General features: G+C 31.5%; 2 protein-coding genes across 3 annotated transcripts; both read right to left on the bottom strand.

The window, feature by feature from the left end:
* Positions 1-40: 40 nt before the first annotated feature.
* LOC131941759 (protein max-like) lies at positions 41-4,780 on the bottom strand. Its single transcript, XM_059301237.1, has 6 exons — positions 4,610-4,780; positions 3,453-3,485; positions 3,261-3,365; positions 2,961-2,978; positions 2,114-2,237; positions 41-2,034 (listed from the first exon to the last, which is right to left on the bottom strand). Exons 1-6 carry the CDS (start codon positions 4,655-4,657, stop codon positions 1,877-1,879), a joined length of 486 nt encoding a protein of 161 aa, XP_059157220.1. The 5' UTR covers positions 4,658-4,780; the 3' UTR covers positions 41-1,876.
* Positions 4,781-8,801: 4,021 nt separating this feature from the next.
* LOC131941761 (crossover junction endonuclease MUS81) lies at positions 8,802-15,549 on the bottom strand. 2 transcript variants are annotated; one of them, XM_059301240.1, is made up of 17 exons: positions 15,459-15,549; positions 14,790-14,979; positions 14,523-14,595; positions 14,361-14,414; positions 13,990-14,264; positions 13,797-13,886; positions 13,545-13,625; positions 13,215-13,303; positions 11,756-13,039; positions 11,051-11,176; positions 10,360-10,459; positions 10,116-10,232; positions 9,912-10,007; positions 9,668-9,793; positions 9,391-9,494; positions 9,188-9,271; positions 8,802-8,950 (listed from the first exon to the last, which is right to left on the bottom strand). In XM_059301240.1, the coding sequence occupies exons 2-17, from the start codon at positions 14,934-14,936 to the stop codon at positions 8,884-8,886; spliced, it is 2,913 nt and encodes a 970-aa protein (XP_059157223.1). In that variant the 5' UTR covers positions 14,937-14,979; positions 15,459-15,549; the 3' UTR covers positions 8,802-8,883. The 2 variants fall into 2 exon arrangements, with proteins under 2 accessions (XP_059157223.1, XP_059157222.1); XM_059301239.1 differs by having other exon boundaries at positions 15,465-15,541.
* Positions 15,550-16,681: the final 1,132 nt, after the last annotated feature.

Genomic DNA, 16,681 nt, shown 5'->3' with positions numbered 1-16,681 from the left:
TCATACATAACTTTCATGCAGAGTGTTAAGTGAGAACAAAGAAATGTACACAGTTTATTGAGAACAAATAATAGATATACTAACACATTCAGATCAGCTGTTTTAACCTACAAGTCATCAAAGTAACTAAGTATAGAATTATTTATTGTCAGCACAATATCAGAGCACACTTCAACATAACACTACAACTTTATTAAAAAATATCAATTTTAAATTTTTTTTTCTCTGCATATCAAATGTAAGTCATTAGGTCAAGTAAAAATTAAAGGTAATAATTAAGATTGATAATTATTTTTTTTTAAAAAGGCCTATGCTAACACAAGATCGGGTTAAGACATTCTGTTTCAGTGGGGAAAAAGACACTGTGCATATTTATCACACATGAATAATGAAAACAACAACAAAAAAAAAAGCTGCCAAGCATGTGAATAATTTCACATGTATTATATACAACCCTCAAGTAGGAATAACTACCATAACACGGGGTATAATTACTTTTTAAAACAAGTCTTCATTCCTACTCCACATTTGGGACATGATTCATCAGCATTAAAACCCTTTTAATTTTATTAAAATCAATCAACAAAAACATTTCACTATTAATGATTTAAATATTGTTCAGAATACCCTCCCCCTACCCAACTCAGCATTCACATTTTTCTCTCAACTGGCATTTGCTTTAAAATAGCAGACAAGAATGCTGACTGACAATGAACCATACATCCACAAAGTAAGGGTATAATCAAGAAAATCTACCTCAAAATGAACATAATCATAGCTTTTTTTTGTTATGCATATATAAGTTTAAAAACATGCAATTTTTCATTCCTTAAAATTCAATATCTTAATATAAATTATATTAAAGTATTAAATTTCAAATTTTTTTAATTACTTGATGTTACAGCTAGATTACAATTAAATGATATTGCCAAAACCTATTTTACAATTCTTTACTACAATGAGCAATTTACATTAACCAAGGGAAGATACAAAAGAAAAAAAGTAAGCGTAATCCAAATTTATTTTTTATGGACACATTCAAGTTCAAGTGGCTATTATTGAGTGTTTTTTGTCAATTTTTCACTGATGAGAAGATTGTGCGTTGAGTCACATGAGTTAGTACTAATAGAATTGTATAACTAGAAAACTATCACTATCTTCACACCAGATGGAACTATCTAGGTCAATTAAAGGCTCTTGTCAATCTTAATACATAACAGACACCTCAAAATGAGAATGATCTAAGTAATTGTCTAGATGACCTAAAGATGTTAGAAAACTTTTTTCCTTGATTCATACTTAGTATGAAAAGGAACACTACACACACACAATACTAATTTCGAGCAATTTCGATAACTAAAAGCATACCTTAAAGAAATTGTGTATGCCCCCCAAATTATTTTTGTGTTTAAATATCAAACTAAGAAAGTTTCCAAAAAGAAAGAAAAAAAAAACTTGTTTTGCCTCCACAATAATGTAATAATTTAAAATTTTAACATTCTCCATCATAAAGTTAGAACACTTCAGTTTAAACTTTTAAAAACTGTATCATTAAAACATATGGCAAGTTTTGGCATTTCTTCAAGGTCATTAACCAAAAGTTATTTTCTGTTAACTTGTCATAAGATTAGATGAGTTTTAATAAGCACTATAGACAAATTGGAGAGAAAATACATTTGAATGACAAAAAATACAAGTATTTTAGAAAAATCTTTAGATTTTGACATACAGAAAAAATTGCCTTACACACATTGTTATAAGTATAAGCTAATGGACATCAATGTACTACTTTTTAGGGAAACATCACCCACCTCTCAATCAAGTCCAACCACCACTGAGATACAACATATTTCAAAACAAAAACCATTAAAACCTTTCAGCTATTTGATGTCTTTGCCTTTTTGCGTTTTATGGGTGGTGATGTTACTACTGTCTCCTCTTCATAGCTTTCATAATCATCTCCTCTATCATCATCCATGTAACTGGTACTCAAAACTGATTTGCCCCCAGACTGAGATTTTTGTAGAGCTTTGACTGAAATTATTTGAAAAATTTGTAAATTTCATGTGAACATGCAATGGTGAGTAAGGACAAATTAAAAATGACATCTTACTTTGAGCTTGCAAGTCTTCATTTTGTTGTTTAAGTATTGTTATATGCCTGTCATTCTGTGTAGTTTTGTCTCTCATTCTTATGATGTATTCAGCAGCTTGTCTCAAAATTTGTGCACGGGAAGTCTACAAAAATTTTTTAAAGTGATGTTAACACTTAGTACAACAAACAATACAGCTTCAATCTTTTACAAAGAGAGACACATGAATACTTAGCAGTCGACATTAATTCAGTAACCAACCAGACTTGATATATTCTTACTTGCACTTGACTTTACAGGACGATCCTTGAAGATAGCTTGATAATTACAAAAACCATACAAAACTTTCCCATCTTAATGCAGATCTAATCACCTAATTTCTAACTGAGATTGTCATTATCCTTGGTCTCTGACTTACACCTAATCCACTATTATCGGCTATTATGTTATTAAACACATTACAATATACTAACCTAATAAGGATATGGACAATTTATTATATAAAATCATTTAAAGAATTATAATACTACTGCAAACAGCAAATGGTGAGCTTTCAGAAATATACTATAGCAACACTGGTCCAAAAAGAACAAATGACGTATAAAAAAGTAGAAAAAACGCTGTTAGCAAAACTACTAAAAATGTTTTTAGCTTTTCAATGTTTTTATAAGTCTTAATTTAACTGTAATGTAACAATTCTGGTAGTTCTTTCATATAAAGATAAAATTACTTTTCAAAGTCAAGTCATAAATTGTGTAGAATATATTTTACTTTGTCATAAAATTAGAATTAAAAAGTAGGCAGGTGTGGCAGTTTAGTCACATCTGTAAAGGATTAGTTAAAGTGTAGTTTATTTAAATATTATTACCTTGCTAGAGGAGTTAGTCTGCAATAAAAAAAGAAACTGCAAATCAATATGGTGAGGTTTTTTTTTAAAAAGTAACACTAATTATTTTACATATATGTGAATGATTTGATTAAAAAATAGGAGTTGCCACTTTATTCTCTGATATGAGAAATTCATTTAAAGGTAACAGGAAATTATTTATAATTCTTACATATCGCAAATGCTTTTTTTCTCAGGACAAGAAAATAAGTGTATCTATTTTCTCAAAAATTTTATTTGTGATATTTTTGTCCATGCAATCCCCTATTGATTTGTAATTACCTTATTATCATCTTGAGGTACACAATCTCGAAGGCTGTGGAAACTGTCCTTTATGTGATCTCTTCTTTTCCTTTCTAATGCATTATGGTGTGCTCTTTTGTCATCCTGTGAAGAAATTTGTGTTTTTCATTTCACATTATCTTTCATCATTAGTTTTTAACAGATTATTTAATTTACAAAAGAGTAACTTACTGAACTGAAAGTCTGTGGGCTTTCTTCATCATCCTGTTTAATAAAAAAAAATATGTTTCCATCATTGATACTTTGATACACTATTTGGACATTTAAGAGATATATTTAGGCCTATATAATAGGCCTATAAATTAGTAAGAGAATATTATGACCTATAGGCCTAATTAATATAACAGAAGAAAACAATAACAAAATACAAGGGCCTAAGCCTACTTAGTACTTTACTTAAAGTTAAAATAGATATTCTATCTAGATCTATATTGATAGTGAAATTAACTACTTACCAGATCTAGATACTAGTTAGTACTTCTAATAACTAAAGTTAAAGTATCTAAAAGTAGGCCTAATAAATTAAATAATTGAGGACTGGGTCAGTGGCTAATAATACTAATATCTAAGTCTTTAAATCAGGGGTCGGATGATATTTAGAATCGACCCTTTGAATCTCGGTCAGATCGTCCCCCCTGCGTGGCCTCAACCAACCAGCAGGCCGCATCCGGCCAGCGGGCCGTAGTTTTGAGACCCCTGCTTTAAATGTTAAGTTGATGTAGTTTTTTGTAGACTATTGTTAATTGTTAGACTCTCTAAGAGTCTAACTCTTACTCTAGATCTTGAATTTTAGAATAGGTAATGATTTTAGGCCTACTGATAATATCATAAAATATCATAATACTATACTATAATCTACTCTCCCAATAAAAAATAGGTGTGTTGGGTTGTTAGTAAAATTTGTAATCTCAACTAGTCTAGATCTAATCTAGATGGATGGTTGGAAATTGAAATTTTAACTTAATAATTATTAATTAATTAATAATAGGCCCTGGGCCTAATGAAATAGTTCAGAAATAGTTAATTAGATTAATTGGGGTTAGGCGTTTTGGTAGGACTAGTTCATAGTTGACTAGTGTTGGGGGTTAGCATTGACATTCGCAAGCCATGTAATGCCATGTATGTATTTTAGTTAACTACCAGTAATCTTTCATCCCTTTTTTAAGAAGATTCTAATTTTCGGACACTATAGTAGTGGTATACAGAAAAAATCCCCCCTTATTCTACTTTTTCTAGACTCTAGATTTTGGAAATCTAGGTCAATGTGAAGATGTTGCTAAACTATTTAAAACCGTTTTATTTGCAATTCTGTTCAGAACTTAACTTACAGCATCACTTTCAATGTCGATTTCTCGGTCTTCATCGCTCATACTCATTCTCTATATTTGAGTTAATAAATCCACTCTATCAAAAATTATTTTTATTTTCTAGTCTATTTGCTTCTTCAGATCACGGCTTTGCTCGCCAGGCCTACACACTCAAACCTCGACATGTGTTCCGTTCACGTGGTTTCGCATAATGTTTATAAACATTGAAAAAAAATAGAATAATTTTTTAATAAAATATGAAAATTAACTTTTATTTTAAGAAATGAAAGAAGCCTGTTTTGTACAGAATTAAAAAATATCGAAATTTAAAAAAATAATTTACAACTGCATAGGCTGCTTACGTACACAATATTTTAGAATGTGGGCGTGGCATAAGCCCTATACGGTGTTGTATCTATTTCTGTAGGTTGACCGTACTAATTTATGTACTTAGTTCAGTGTTGATCTATTAAAAATCCAAGCTTACTTTGTTGGAATGCAATAAATGTTTTTGTTCATATATATTTATATAGGCATATATATATATATATATATATATATATATATATATATATATATATATATATATATAATGAACATATGCTTGTTTATAATTGTAGCCTGTGTGTCTTTTATGCATTACCAGTAACACACCATTCATTTATCCTGGCCATGAAACTTTGGGAGATTGTTGAGTATACATAAAATAATGTTTCCCTGCGCCCCCCCCCTCCCCCCCCCCCCGCAATACTGTACGGTTGGGAGCTACGGCATAACTAGGGGAGGGCGAGTGAGGCAGCCATCCCCGACCTTAGGGGTAAGCGCCAAATTAGGTAGAAAAATAAAATAAAAATATTATTTTGAGCTGCATTACAATCAAAATTAAGAAAATAGAAAGCTACTTGGCTCTAACTCTAAGAACATTACTTGTATAATATGTAATTTGGAAAAAAAAACTATTAACAGTGATTGATGGGGGCCAAGGTAATTTAATTTATAAACATGAGGGGGGGGGGGGGGGGAAGCGCAAAAATGGTAGTTTGTCCTGGGTGCTGAAATGGGTTGTTACACCTCTGGTTGGGTTAGTTAACGTGAGTACTGTTGCCTGAGCGTCCTGCAAAGGTGGTCAGGAGTACTACTTGAATCACCAATCAAAGTGGATTATTATAGGCATCCTTTGGCAATGCTTCAGTCATGTGACCCAGATTAACGAAAGAGCACTATGGTGCCTATATTAATTTTAAAGAGTGCCCTACACTAGGGATACAGTGTGCTACTACAATTGATAACAAAATAGAAAGGCTATTGCTCTGGCACCATTGTAGTAATGTAGCCATTGGTTCCAACAAGCACTCTGTGATGCCACTGATTTAGGTGGTTCAACCTCACCTATGCAGAGGGTGTTCAATGCTCACTCAGGGCTTTCATACCCTGGGAGTATCTGAGTGGTAGTGAGGGCTAACCCATGCCCTGACAACTAGGATCCAAAATATGTAGTGCCAACTGCCTATCAACCCTCCTGGAGATTGGCCACCAACCAAAGATCTTCAGAGCACTCTGTCCTGTGCCAACTTCTCAACCTGACTTCAGGTGCAGCCCATCTTTTTAGATTGAGATTCAATGCCATGTTCTCAGGTATTTCTTGGTTGACCACTTTTACGCTTTCCTTGTGGGTTCCAGCTCAATGCCTACTTGGTGAGGTGGTCTGTGGAGTGCCTTATCCAACCCTATCTGCTTTTCCTGATTTCTTCATCAGCGGAAAGTTTCCCATATGCATGCATTGCTGATGGTGTTGAGGCAGTGGATCCTGAGTACAACCTAGGTAAAAGCTTGTCTATCTCCCAAGGGGCATCATTTAGTGTGACTTGTTAGCGTTAATCTTTGTTATTTTTGTCTTTTTCTTGTGGATATGGAGTCTAACCTGCTTGTCAACATATTTGTAGACATGGCTTACATTAAATAATTCATGTTCTAGAAAAACAAGGTCACACATCTAAAAATATACTTGATTGGTAACAGGTTGAGGCATGCTTGACAGTGACATATATCTTCTACCCCTCCCCCCCTTCATTTATTGCATCTTTTTCCATGTTTAGCAAAAAGATTGATTATTAACTGAGGTGCTTTAAATTCTGATTCTGTTTCTATCTTGCACCTAATTCTCACCCACTTCTACCACACAAGTTCATTCAAACTTTGCATATGTTCTAAGGTGGTCCTACATTCATTCCATATTCCAAACATTTCTGCTATTTAGATATTAAAATAAAAATAAAAAGTTTGAAGATATTTTTATGCATTTATAAAAGCCAGATACCATGGAGCTAAGGATAAGGCCAATGAGTAATTAATGTACATGAGTCAGGGGAAGGGATGGGCATTAATAAAGAGGAGACAATACAACAAATACTTTGTGCATATCACAGCCATGAAGTCACACATGGGTCCACCCCCAAAGTCTGATATATAGCATTATAAAACTCAAGTAGAGGGATGAGGGTTTATTGACAGTTTAAAGTTGAGGGTTTTTTTTGTAAGGACACAGTTTAAACATCCAGTGCTGGTAGGAAATCACAACTGACTAAACTGACCAAAAGGCTGAAACAGTTTCCAAACTTCTCCAATGGAAATTATAAAGACTAAGGTGCCAAGCGCCAATCATGATGGGACAACACGAAGATATATTGATACATAATAATTGTTACGGTCAGTTGAAGGTTAGAATAGTCTATAACATGGGGAATAGTGCAGTTGAGAGTTGAGTTTAACCCCTTGTGTTTATGTATGTTTATCCCAAGTGAACGACTGTGAAGGGGCTTGTTTTGAGTTAGCTAGCTTGTAGTTTACCTTGTTAAATTGTGGAAACATGAATAAACATGAATAATAAAAGTACTAAAACTGTGTAGCATTTTGTTGAAGTGAATAAAAGGGACCTTTTAAAAAAACACAAGAAAATACCTTGGGAGTATTGATGCTAAAAACAGCTTGTTTGGGAGTGTGGGTAGTTTTTGTGCTTGAAGAAAAATATCGTAGGACAAGATGTTTTTGAAAGAGTTAGAGAGTTTTTACTTTTTTGTACAGATTGTCAAGAAGAGTGGATGAGTCAAGCTCTCATCTGTCACCTCAGTGTAAAGATATATACATACATACATACATACATACATACATACATATATATATGTATATATGTGTATATATATATATATATATATATATATATATATATATATATATATATATATATATATATATATATATATATATATATATATATATATATATATATATATATATATATATATATATAATGCAGCATTTGAAAAGTCAGAATTGGTCCAAATAGTAACATTGGAGGTGATGAAAAAGCAGTTTGATGTCATTGACTGATGGACAAAAATGAAACTGGTAATGTTACAGGGTCTGGAGGGTCTAGAGATCAAGTACAAGTGATTATGTTGACAGCTGACAGCCGTAAGTTTAGACATGGGTGGGACATTTTCTACTAAAGATGTAACTTAGGAACATCTCATCTCTGAGGTGCTGGAAGTCAGGAGTCTTCAGTGACCCAAGGTATATATCAGACTCAGCATCAAATCTGCTTGGTCTACTGTAAAAGTGTTTTAATAAATAAAAGAGAACAATTATAATCAGTAACATTTGTTAATGAAATGATTTGGAAGACATAATTTATCCAAATAAATAAAAGCAAAAAGAATACGTAAAACAAGTTTTAAAAATCAATATGATTAAGTCCCTTCGACAGCATTGGAAAAACATAAGCAACTGAGAGCAGTAAAACTAAATTGATCCACGAACATTTAAAATGGCAAATAAGTCTTGTAATGAGGAAAATAATCAAAGAATATAAAAGCAAAAATATAATGATTAAATGAATTAGAATGACAAAAATAAAAAATATGAATTTATAAATTAAACTAAAATAATAAAGTGAAAAATGGGAATAAGAAAACTAAAATAAGGGGCAGTAATAAGTAAGTTATAAGTGGGATGATTTCTTTGTTAATTTATGGTTGAAGTATTTAACATTTATGTTTTACATTTATTAACTACTGTAATAAACAAAAGCACTCTTTAAAAGTAATTTTTTAATTACTGAAATAATGAATCAGAATATACAATCTTTTTCAAACAGTTCAAACATAAAATCATTTATTAAAACAATATTTCAAAATATGAAATTTTTTTTCCAAATTAACAGTTCAAACATAACATTATGCAAAAAGTGAAAATAATGATTGTAAATAAGTTAATTACCAACATAAGTTGTTTCTTCATTAAGACAAAGAGTTTTTTTCTGTATAAAGTAAATATAAAACTCGACTGATACATGTTCCTAGATTCCTGGAAAAAAGAAAAACATGGTATAAAACGCGTAACGGTTTATTTTAGCTTTGAAGCAAATTTAAAATAGTAGCTTTTTAAATTACCAACAGCAAGACTATTTAATACAACATATACAAGAATGAGAAAATATGCACTGAATAGTTCTAGTTTTACTTAAGTAAAATAAGATTTGCAAAAGAATTGCATTACTTCAAGTTCTAGTAACATCTTTGGTTAATATTTTGAAGCCCCCACCTTTGAGTTTTTCCACACTTAATGCATGAGAGAAGTTTTTCTTTATCCTTGTCACTCGCACACTTCTCATAGGCCTCAAGCAAACTACAAAAATAATTATTGTGGTAATGTAAAAGTGTGCCTTAAATCATTGTTAAATAAATGTGTTATTATTTGTACATAATCAATATAATAGAATATCAAGTTGTTTTTGTAGTACTTACAGAGACAATGTGGGGTATATATTTGTTATTGATCTAGCCCTATCAGCAGATACGCCTGGAATTTGTATAAGCTGTTTTGCAAACATTTCTTTCACTGTTAAATCCTGAAATTTTGCACATCTAAAATATTTTATTCAAATATAATGGGACAAAGAAAATGATTATTTAGAAGCAGAAAATATAGAATTTCTAAGCTAACAACTCTCCATACGGCAGTAAAATTATTTTGCAGATTTTTAAGGCTCTATATGTCATTTCAAATAGAATTATCTTTTACCTTATGCTTTACTGATGCTTCATTGAAGACACTAAAGGGAATTAAATAATGCTCTTTGTTCTTAATGAGTTGTTTCCCATCAATTGTTTTGAGTGCATCTAATGATACAGCATGAAGTGTTTTGTTCTGAAAATTGAGTTTCATATTTTTCTTATAATTTTAGATCTTCCAGCTAGTCCTTGTTAACATGCATTTATGAATTCTTAATTGTAAGCTATACCTAAATAAAAATGTGATCACTTACACTAAAGTGTAACTTCAGAAATTGTGTCATGATGGTTAAATAGGTTACAGCTTCTTGTGAACCAGCACAGTTCTTGACTTTAAATCCATCTATCACCTAGTGGATAAAAAACATGCAAGTAATAATCAAATTTATAAAATACATGAGCATTTAATTAATTAAACAAATAAACATAGTCGTGAATTTATTAAACAAGTTACTCACTTGTGAATTAAATATTGATTGTTTGATTCTTTCTTCTGAAATGCTAAAGTTTTTAATTGATCCATATTCTTCTATAAGAATAATTTTTTCTTGAAGTCCGCAATGTTTTAACCGAAACTGAAAAAAATATATTAATTCTAGTTTAAATGCAGTATTTTTAAAAAAAAGGTGTAAATGTCACAAATTTTTTTTTTTAAATATTGCATTCTTTAGAATGCAGGCATCATAACGTCTATCCCAGTACCTTTTGCTCCTTCAAGCGGCCATCAGTTATGCTGCTCACTAGATCATCCAAACGTTTTCTCTCTATGATGTAGTTTAACACCAACTCTCTACCTTGAGTCCTGAAAGTTTATTATAAATGTTTATTCTTCATCTAGTAAGTGACCTTTATTTGTCTACAAGACACAGGTGTTGTTTTTTTTTTGCTTGATATCTTGTAGCAGTGGGAAATGCAGTAAGTCAGACACTAATCCAAAACTGCCTGCTAAAAGTTGGTTTTAATATAATACTCTACTAATAGTATGTTATTTCAGTTTTCCATCTTTGTCTCTTTTTGTGTGGCTTTATGTTTGAATGTACATTTTTTTGCTTTGATTTAATGTTGTATTGAACATATTTTTTTGTTTTTAAATATTGAGAATTAAACAATGAATTAACGTGAGTTATTCCTCTTTATTTGGTCTTTAAATATTGAGAATTTAACAGTGAATTAAAGTGAGTTATTCCTCTTTATTTGGTCTTGTGGAAGGGTTTGATGGTAAATTATTTGAAGCCAGTTCAAAGGTTTAAAATGTTTTTATTATTTAGGAGAAGATAAAACCATTTTATTTGTAGTCCATTGATACATTTCTGATTTAATTTTGAGTCATGGATTGTTATAGTAATCTATAAACTACTTAAATAAAATCTGGAAAAAAAAACCAACACTATACCCATTGATCTGTGGTCCAACTCTCTCACGAGCTATCCACAGGAGATCTCCCACATGAAGTAGCCTCAAGTCACACTGAACACCACTTTTCATCAGGTCAGGGAGAAGTGTTTTGCTGCTGCTTTTACTGCACAATTTTAAGTACATAGTTAAATATTTTCAAACAATAGCTCTACTAATGTTTTAAAATTAAATTTCTTTTTTAACAGTGTAAAGTATGTTAGGGAGCATATCATTTTGTATCAATGCCTTCAGTTCCAATAATGTATTTTTAGATTCTACTTCTCATTCATTAAATATCCTCCATATTAATAAGAAGTAATGTTTTTTTACTTTCACCAAGACCAAAAAGGTTGAATTTTGGTAGACCACCTTAAATTCTTGCCATTAAAGTTATATTGATGGACCTGTAAACTTTTATTACAAGGTGAACTCAGATAATAATCTCCACCAATAGAGTGAATGTTTTCTTGATGAATTAACATCAAATGTGAAGCTACAAATCTTCACGCGACTGTATAGAAAAAATTGTTCACAATAAAATGTATACAGTTCAAATTATAAAAATCATGAAAAAGGAAGAGATGGATGGCAATAGTGACAATATTTATGATTTTGATTTATTTAAAAACATGACTTCATTTAATAAAAAGTCACTGTTGCATTGATCATAAAATCTACTCTGTTTTTACAAGTGTGAGCTTACCTCCCATAAAATTCTCTATTATCCAAGCACAAAATGATATCAAATGTACCAGGGTACAAAGAAAATTCTGGAGTTAACTGCGGCCTTAGTTCAGTGAAACATTTATCTGATGAAACATGTGTCTGCACCACTACTGGCTGTTTGGCGTGTTGTGAAACGCTGGTAAACTTCAACTGGGCGATGTTATTGCTGATATCCTTTGGTTGTGGTTCAGATTTGAACTGAACAGTGTTACTGCTGATTGCCTTTTTGGAACAAACAGGATTCACATGTGCCTCACATAGCAAGTTGATGGATGTTTCTTTACTGGTCAAGTGTTTGTTTGTAACAGAACATGAGTAACTGGATTCAACACATTTTGAATGTTCCTTAAGATTAGAAGTCTTTACTTTTAATTCACTATTATTTATTTGGTTTTCTGTTGATTTTATAGTATTTAAACTGCTAGCTAGTTTATTAGAAGACTGCTTGTCATTATCATCTATTTCATGAACTCGCAGTAAATTTGACTGTATGGTGCCTTTTTGCAAAAGTCTTTTAAAGAGTGGCAAATCTAGATCAGGTAGCTCATCATCAAAGTCAGTACTGATGCACTCCCTTTGTTTGGGTATGACATCATCAGAATCACTGAACACTTCTATCTCATCTATGTGATTGCCATTTAGAAGAAGCTTGCCATTTGTATGTTGCTGCTGGTTTGCTGTAATGGTCAGCTTTGTGTCTATTGATGGTTGTAATGCCGAAGTCCTGTAGACCGGAGGTGAAGGAGACAAGGCATGCACTCTCTGATGAGCTTTGACTGGCGTTACACAGCCTACACTGGTAATGGGAACATCATTGGGAACTAAATCATTTTCATCATCACTTATTATAAAAACGTCATCGTGATTTATCTGGCCACCCACAACACCTTCTACTTTATTTGATGCAAATGGGTGATCAAGATCACTGCCGTTTTTTCTCATAACTGATGTACTGGTGCCAGAATTTAGTGAGAGTTCAAGAGAATATGATAATAAGCTTTCAGATATTGCTCTTTTAAATTCTTCATCGTCTTCACTACCATACCCGTTGTTTACACTGAATGCTTCTGTATTGTGTATTGGTTCTGAGTTCTCAGGTCCTGAATTTAAAATTTCTGAAGATCTTGAAACTTGAATAATCTCTGAGCAGAACCTCTGGTCACCAGATACATTTTTAGAACCATTTGTCTCTGCTATCTCTCCATTCTCTGCCCTGTCTAGCTTTTCTCCAAGAGCATGTCCAGCATCCGTGAGGGAATATCTTAAAAAATTTGAGAACATTTGAAAAATAAATTATGGAAATGTTAACATTTTGATTGCTTTTATTTTAAAAATAACTATTAAAAATGAGAATTAAAAGTTTGGGAATGATACATGCACATAATAGACAGAAACAGATTCATTGATATCAGAGTAGAAAAATAACTCTTATAAACCTAGCAGGACTGTTAGATTTGATGATGTATCCCTTCTTTATTAATGTACCCATAGATGACCAAGCTGTATATCTATTGTCAGGATCTGGCTGAAATTCAAAAAAAAGAAAAAAACGTATTCCACCTATAAAATTACCACTGTTACTCATTCATTCAAAATTAAGGTTACTCATTAACAAAATCTTATGTGTAGTTTCTACTACACTTCTTGTCTCAAAACTCAGTTTGCTTAACTATATGTTTTTTATTTATTTCGATAGTTGGAAAGGAGATACTACAATTTATGCTGTTTTACAGAGTAGCTATAGTGACAAACCAAGATTTTCTCACTTTTGTAAACGACTTGTCTGCCAGTGGTTGGGCTGCATGTGACAGCTCAGACTTTGTTAGATAACCTTTGAACTCAGGATCCTTTAAAAATAAATAATTCAGGATTTATATCATAGCTTAATCTTGCAGTAATCTATTTGTATTCATACTGGAAATTTAACTATACATGAAAGATAAAAAGATTGTTAACTTAACACAACAATTTTAAAAGCACTATGATATAAAAAAAATACAAGTAAAATTTTGGCAAACCTGCATATACTTGTAAAGTGTTAGAATTAAGGCATACGCCCCAGACCTAAAAGCTGGTACATAATCTTTTCCTTTAGATCTTGCAGGTTTCTTAAAAAAATAGTTAAGATATTTGAATTAAATTTAAACATTATTATTTGGATGGTTAAAGAAGTAAAAGTTCTTTTTGTTCTTTTTACAAATTTAATATTACCTTTTTGGGTGGAGGGGAAATTTCAGCTTCACTGTCAGAATTGTCACTAATTTGATGAAGACTATGTGCATAGACTTTTGATATAATGTTTGGACCTTGAAACTTGGTGCTGATGACTTCTTGTGGTTTATTAACTACCGAAAGCCTGCCTTCTTTACTTGAGGGCAATATAATCTTTTTTCTTGTTACTAGATTATTTTGTGGTTGTATCTCTTCATCTACATCAGTAAAATGTGTTACTGCAGCTGAAGAATTGGGAACCGTGCCCGAAATGCCTGTCATTTTCAAATATCAAATAAAAATACATTCTGTTATATTGACTGAGTGATTATAGTCAAGTTGTGAAATTTAATATAATAACCAAAAACTACCTTGTCGTTTGTATTCAATCAATTTCTCATCTAACATTTTGCAAATTTTTTCACCTAAAAGGATAAAAATATAAAGAATATTTTTAGTAGCATTCCATTTTTTTGCAATTTTAAAAGACAAATAAGTTTTTAAAATTTTACAAAATGAATGCAAACTCTTACCAAAATTCTGTAATAACCTGCAGTCTTTGCCAGATTCCAAAGGAAGCGGGAATTTTTTCAGTGTTTGCAATGCCTGCGAAGTTAAGAGGAAGCATAAAGATTAATTCAATCTAATCAATTGTTGTGATTTATTTATTTAAACTGTAATTTTCACTTGCAGTTGAGTAGGCATTTAAAATGTAATTTTCACTTGTAGTTGTAGTTGAGTAGGCATTTTCTTTTTATCATTTGGGTGACATTTTCAAATTATTTAAAACGAGAATATACCTTTGAATAAGTGTGTGCACTCTTCCATCCTTTCTCTACTGCTTCATTTTTCCACTCTGTAAGCCACTGAGTGAATAATGGATTGGCATTTGAAGGAAGTTTTTTCTTGCGCTTACCCTTTAAACTAGAGTCTGTGCTATTGGACATGGTTTTTACCAATAGCTGTCAAGATTTTCACAAAAACTCCAATCTGTTAATAAACCAAAATGTAAAACAATAAAGTTTCTACTTTTTAAATATCAAGGTTTCTTTTTTAATAAGGGTGGAAGAATATTAGTTGAAACAGTGTGAGTTATGGTTCTTTGTTAATAATATTAAAAGTGAAGCAATTAGATACACTTAGCTAATTAGAAAGACCTTAAAACTGACTGAATATTCTTAGAAGGCCCATGTCTGTCAACTATTTATAAAAATGGCAAAACCCATCTAGTAAATGAAATCAGATTTGACAATAAATAACTTAAAATAGGTAAAATCCTAGAAATAAATATGAATTATATATTTCAAAACATACTTTTCTTTCATATTCATTAACATTTTCATTTTATTTTAAAGTTTGAAAATGGTTTGGAAATGTATTATTCTATTTAAAATATTTTTAACAATAAACAATGGTATCATGGGAAATCTATAAGTATAAAAACTATAATGTCACTAAAAAGTCGTTACCCTTACTGGTCTGGCTGTCAATAGAGCTGATGAAGAAGAGTTCACCTGTTTCTGTAACCTCTGCTTATGAACGAATTGTGTGGTCAGTCCTGTGTATGAATATAGAAAAAAATATACATCTACAAAAATAACTTTTGTTGATACAGGGGGAGGAGGAATAATTAAAATAAAACAAGTGCTCATCATTTATTTATTTTACACTAGTAAACATTTTATATATGGGGGGGGGGGGGGGGCAGCACACTTTTTCCTGCGCTTCGTTTACACCAAAAAGATTATATAAAATGCCATTATTGAATGGTGATCATTTACACGTAACACATCTCGTAAACACAATAAATTATTACCAGTTAATTGTAATGCGTGTAAAACTAATGCTTTCAAGTTTAGTATTCACGTAGACTGGTTTGGTATTGAACTAGCTGTATTTTAGAGTTATTTGATCTGAAAGACAAGTATACTTAGAGCTACTTTCACTAAGGCACCGCTTCAAGACAAAAAAATAAAGTAGGTCAAAAGTACACTTGACAATTCTTAAATAACAGACCTAAATGGAAACGGATAGTTCCGATTTCTAAAATTGTTGATGGCTTCATAATCATTAGTTTTATCCCTCTTCCGCATAGTGAAAGCGAAACTGGTAGCAGATTTAAGTAAGTGCATGGGCAATGAGATAGCATCAAAATAAACCCGGAAGCTGTGAATTGAACGGCCTAATACAAACTTGACTTAACCCCCTCTCCTTGTTGCTATTTTGAGTTTTTACTTTATCATAGCATGGAAATCTTAATCATTAATTAATTAATACTAGATCTACTATCTAGTACTAGTTAGTACAAATTTTAGTATATTAATATTACTGAGTACTGAGTACTCAGTAGTGAGTAGAGTAAAAAATGACTAGAGTAAAAAAGAAGGGGTAGCTATGACAAGTTCGTTTCTAATGGACACGAGCGAGAAAAGTCTCAAAGGTATTTGAGAGGTGCATAAATTAATTTAAAAATCTTGCACGGCGTAGTTACAATTAATATGGTTATAAAATCCTGTCTTTCTGGTTATTTTTGGACTTTACTAAAGATTGGACGTATTTGATGTTTTTAATATTTTCGGTAACTAAATAAAATTTTAAAAAAAAGCAAAAACAATTTGGTTTTCACGTGTAATGGCGACATAAACAATGGCATCCTGCTATTGGATAGGCCGCCATTGATTTTATTGTACAC

The sequence above is a fragment of the Physella acuta genome, unplaced genomic scaffold, assembly GCF_028476545.2.
Source record: "Physella acuta isolate Inbredline_101_S28 unplaced genomic scaffold, ASM2847654v3 ptg000373l, whole genome shotgun sequence".
NCBI lineage: Eukaryota > Metazoa > Mollusca > Gastropoda > Physidae > Physella > Physella acuta.
Note: the sequence above shows the minus strand (reverse complement) of the source record. Positions and strands in the feature narration are given on the sequence as shown.

Coding starts and splice junctions, on each gene's coding strand:
- LOC131941761 (XM_059301240.1), bottom strand. CDS start 14,936: ATGTCCAATAGCACAGACTCTAGTTTAAAGGGTAAGCGCAAGAAAAAA. Junction 14,415..14,522: donor CAGGTTATTACAGAATTTTG/GTAAGAGTTTGC, acceptor TTATCCTTTTAG/GTGAAAAAATTTGCAAAATG. Junction 10,460..11,050: donor GTTGGACCACAGATCAATGG/GTATAGTGTTGG, acceptor ATAAACTTTCAG/GACTCAAGGTAGAGAGTTGG.
- LOC131941759 (XM_059301237.1), bottom strand. CDS start 4,657: ATGAGTATGAGCGATGAAGACCGAGAAATCGACATTGAAAGTGATGCT. Junction 3,486..4,609: donor TCGACATTGAAAGTGATGCT/GTAAGTTAAGTT, acceptor TTTATTAAACAG/GATGATGAAGAAAGCCCACA. Junction 3,366..3,452: donor GCCCACAGACTTTCAGTTCA/GTAAGTTACTCT, acceptor ATTTCTTCACAG/GATGACAAAAGAGCACACCA.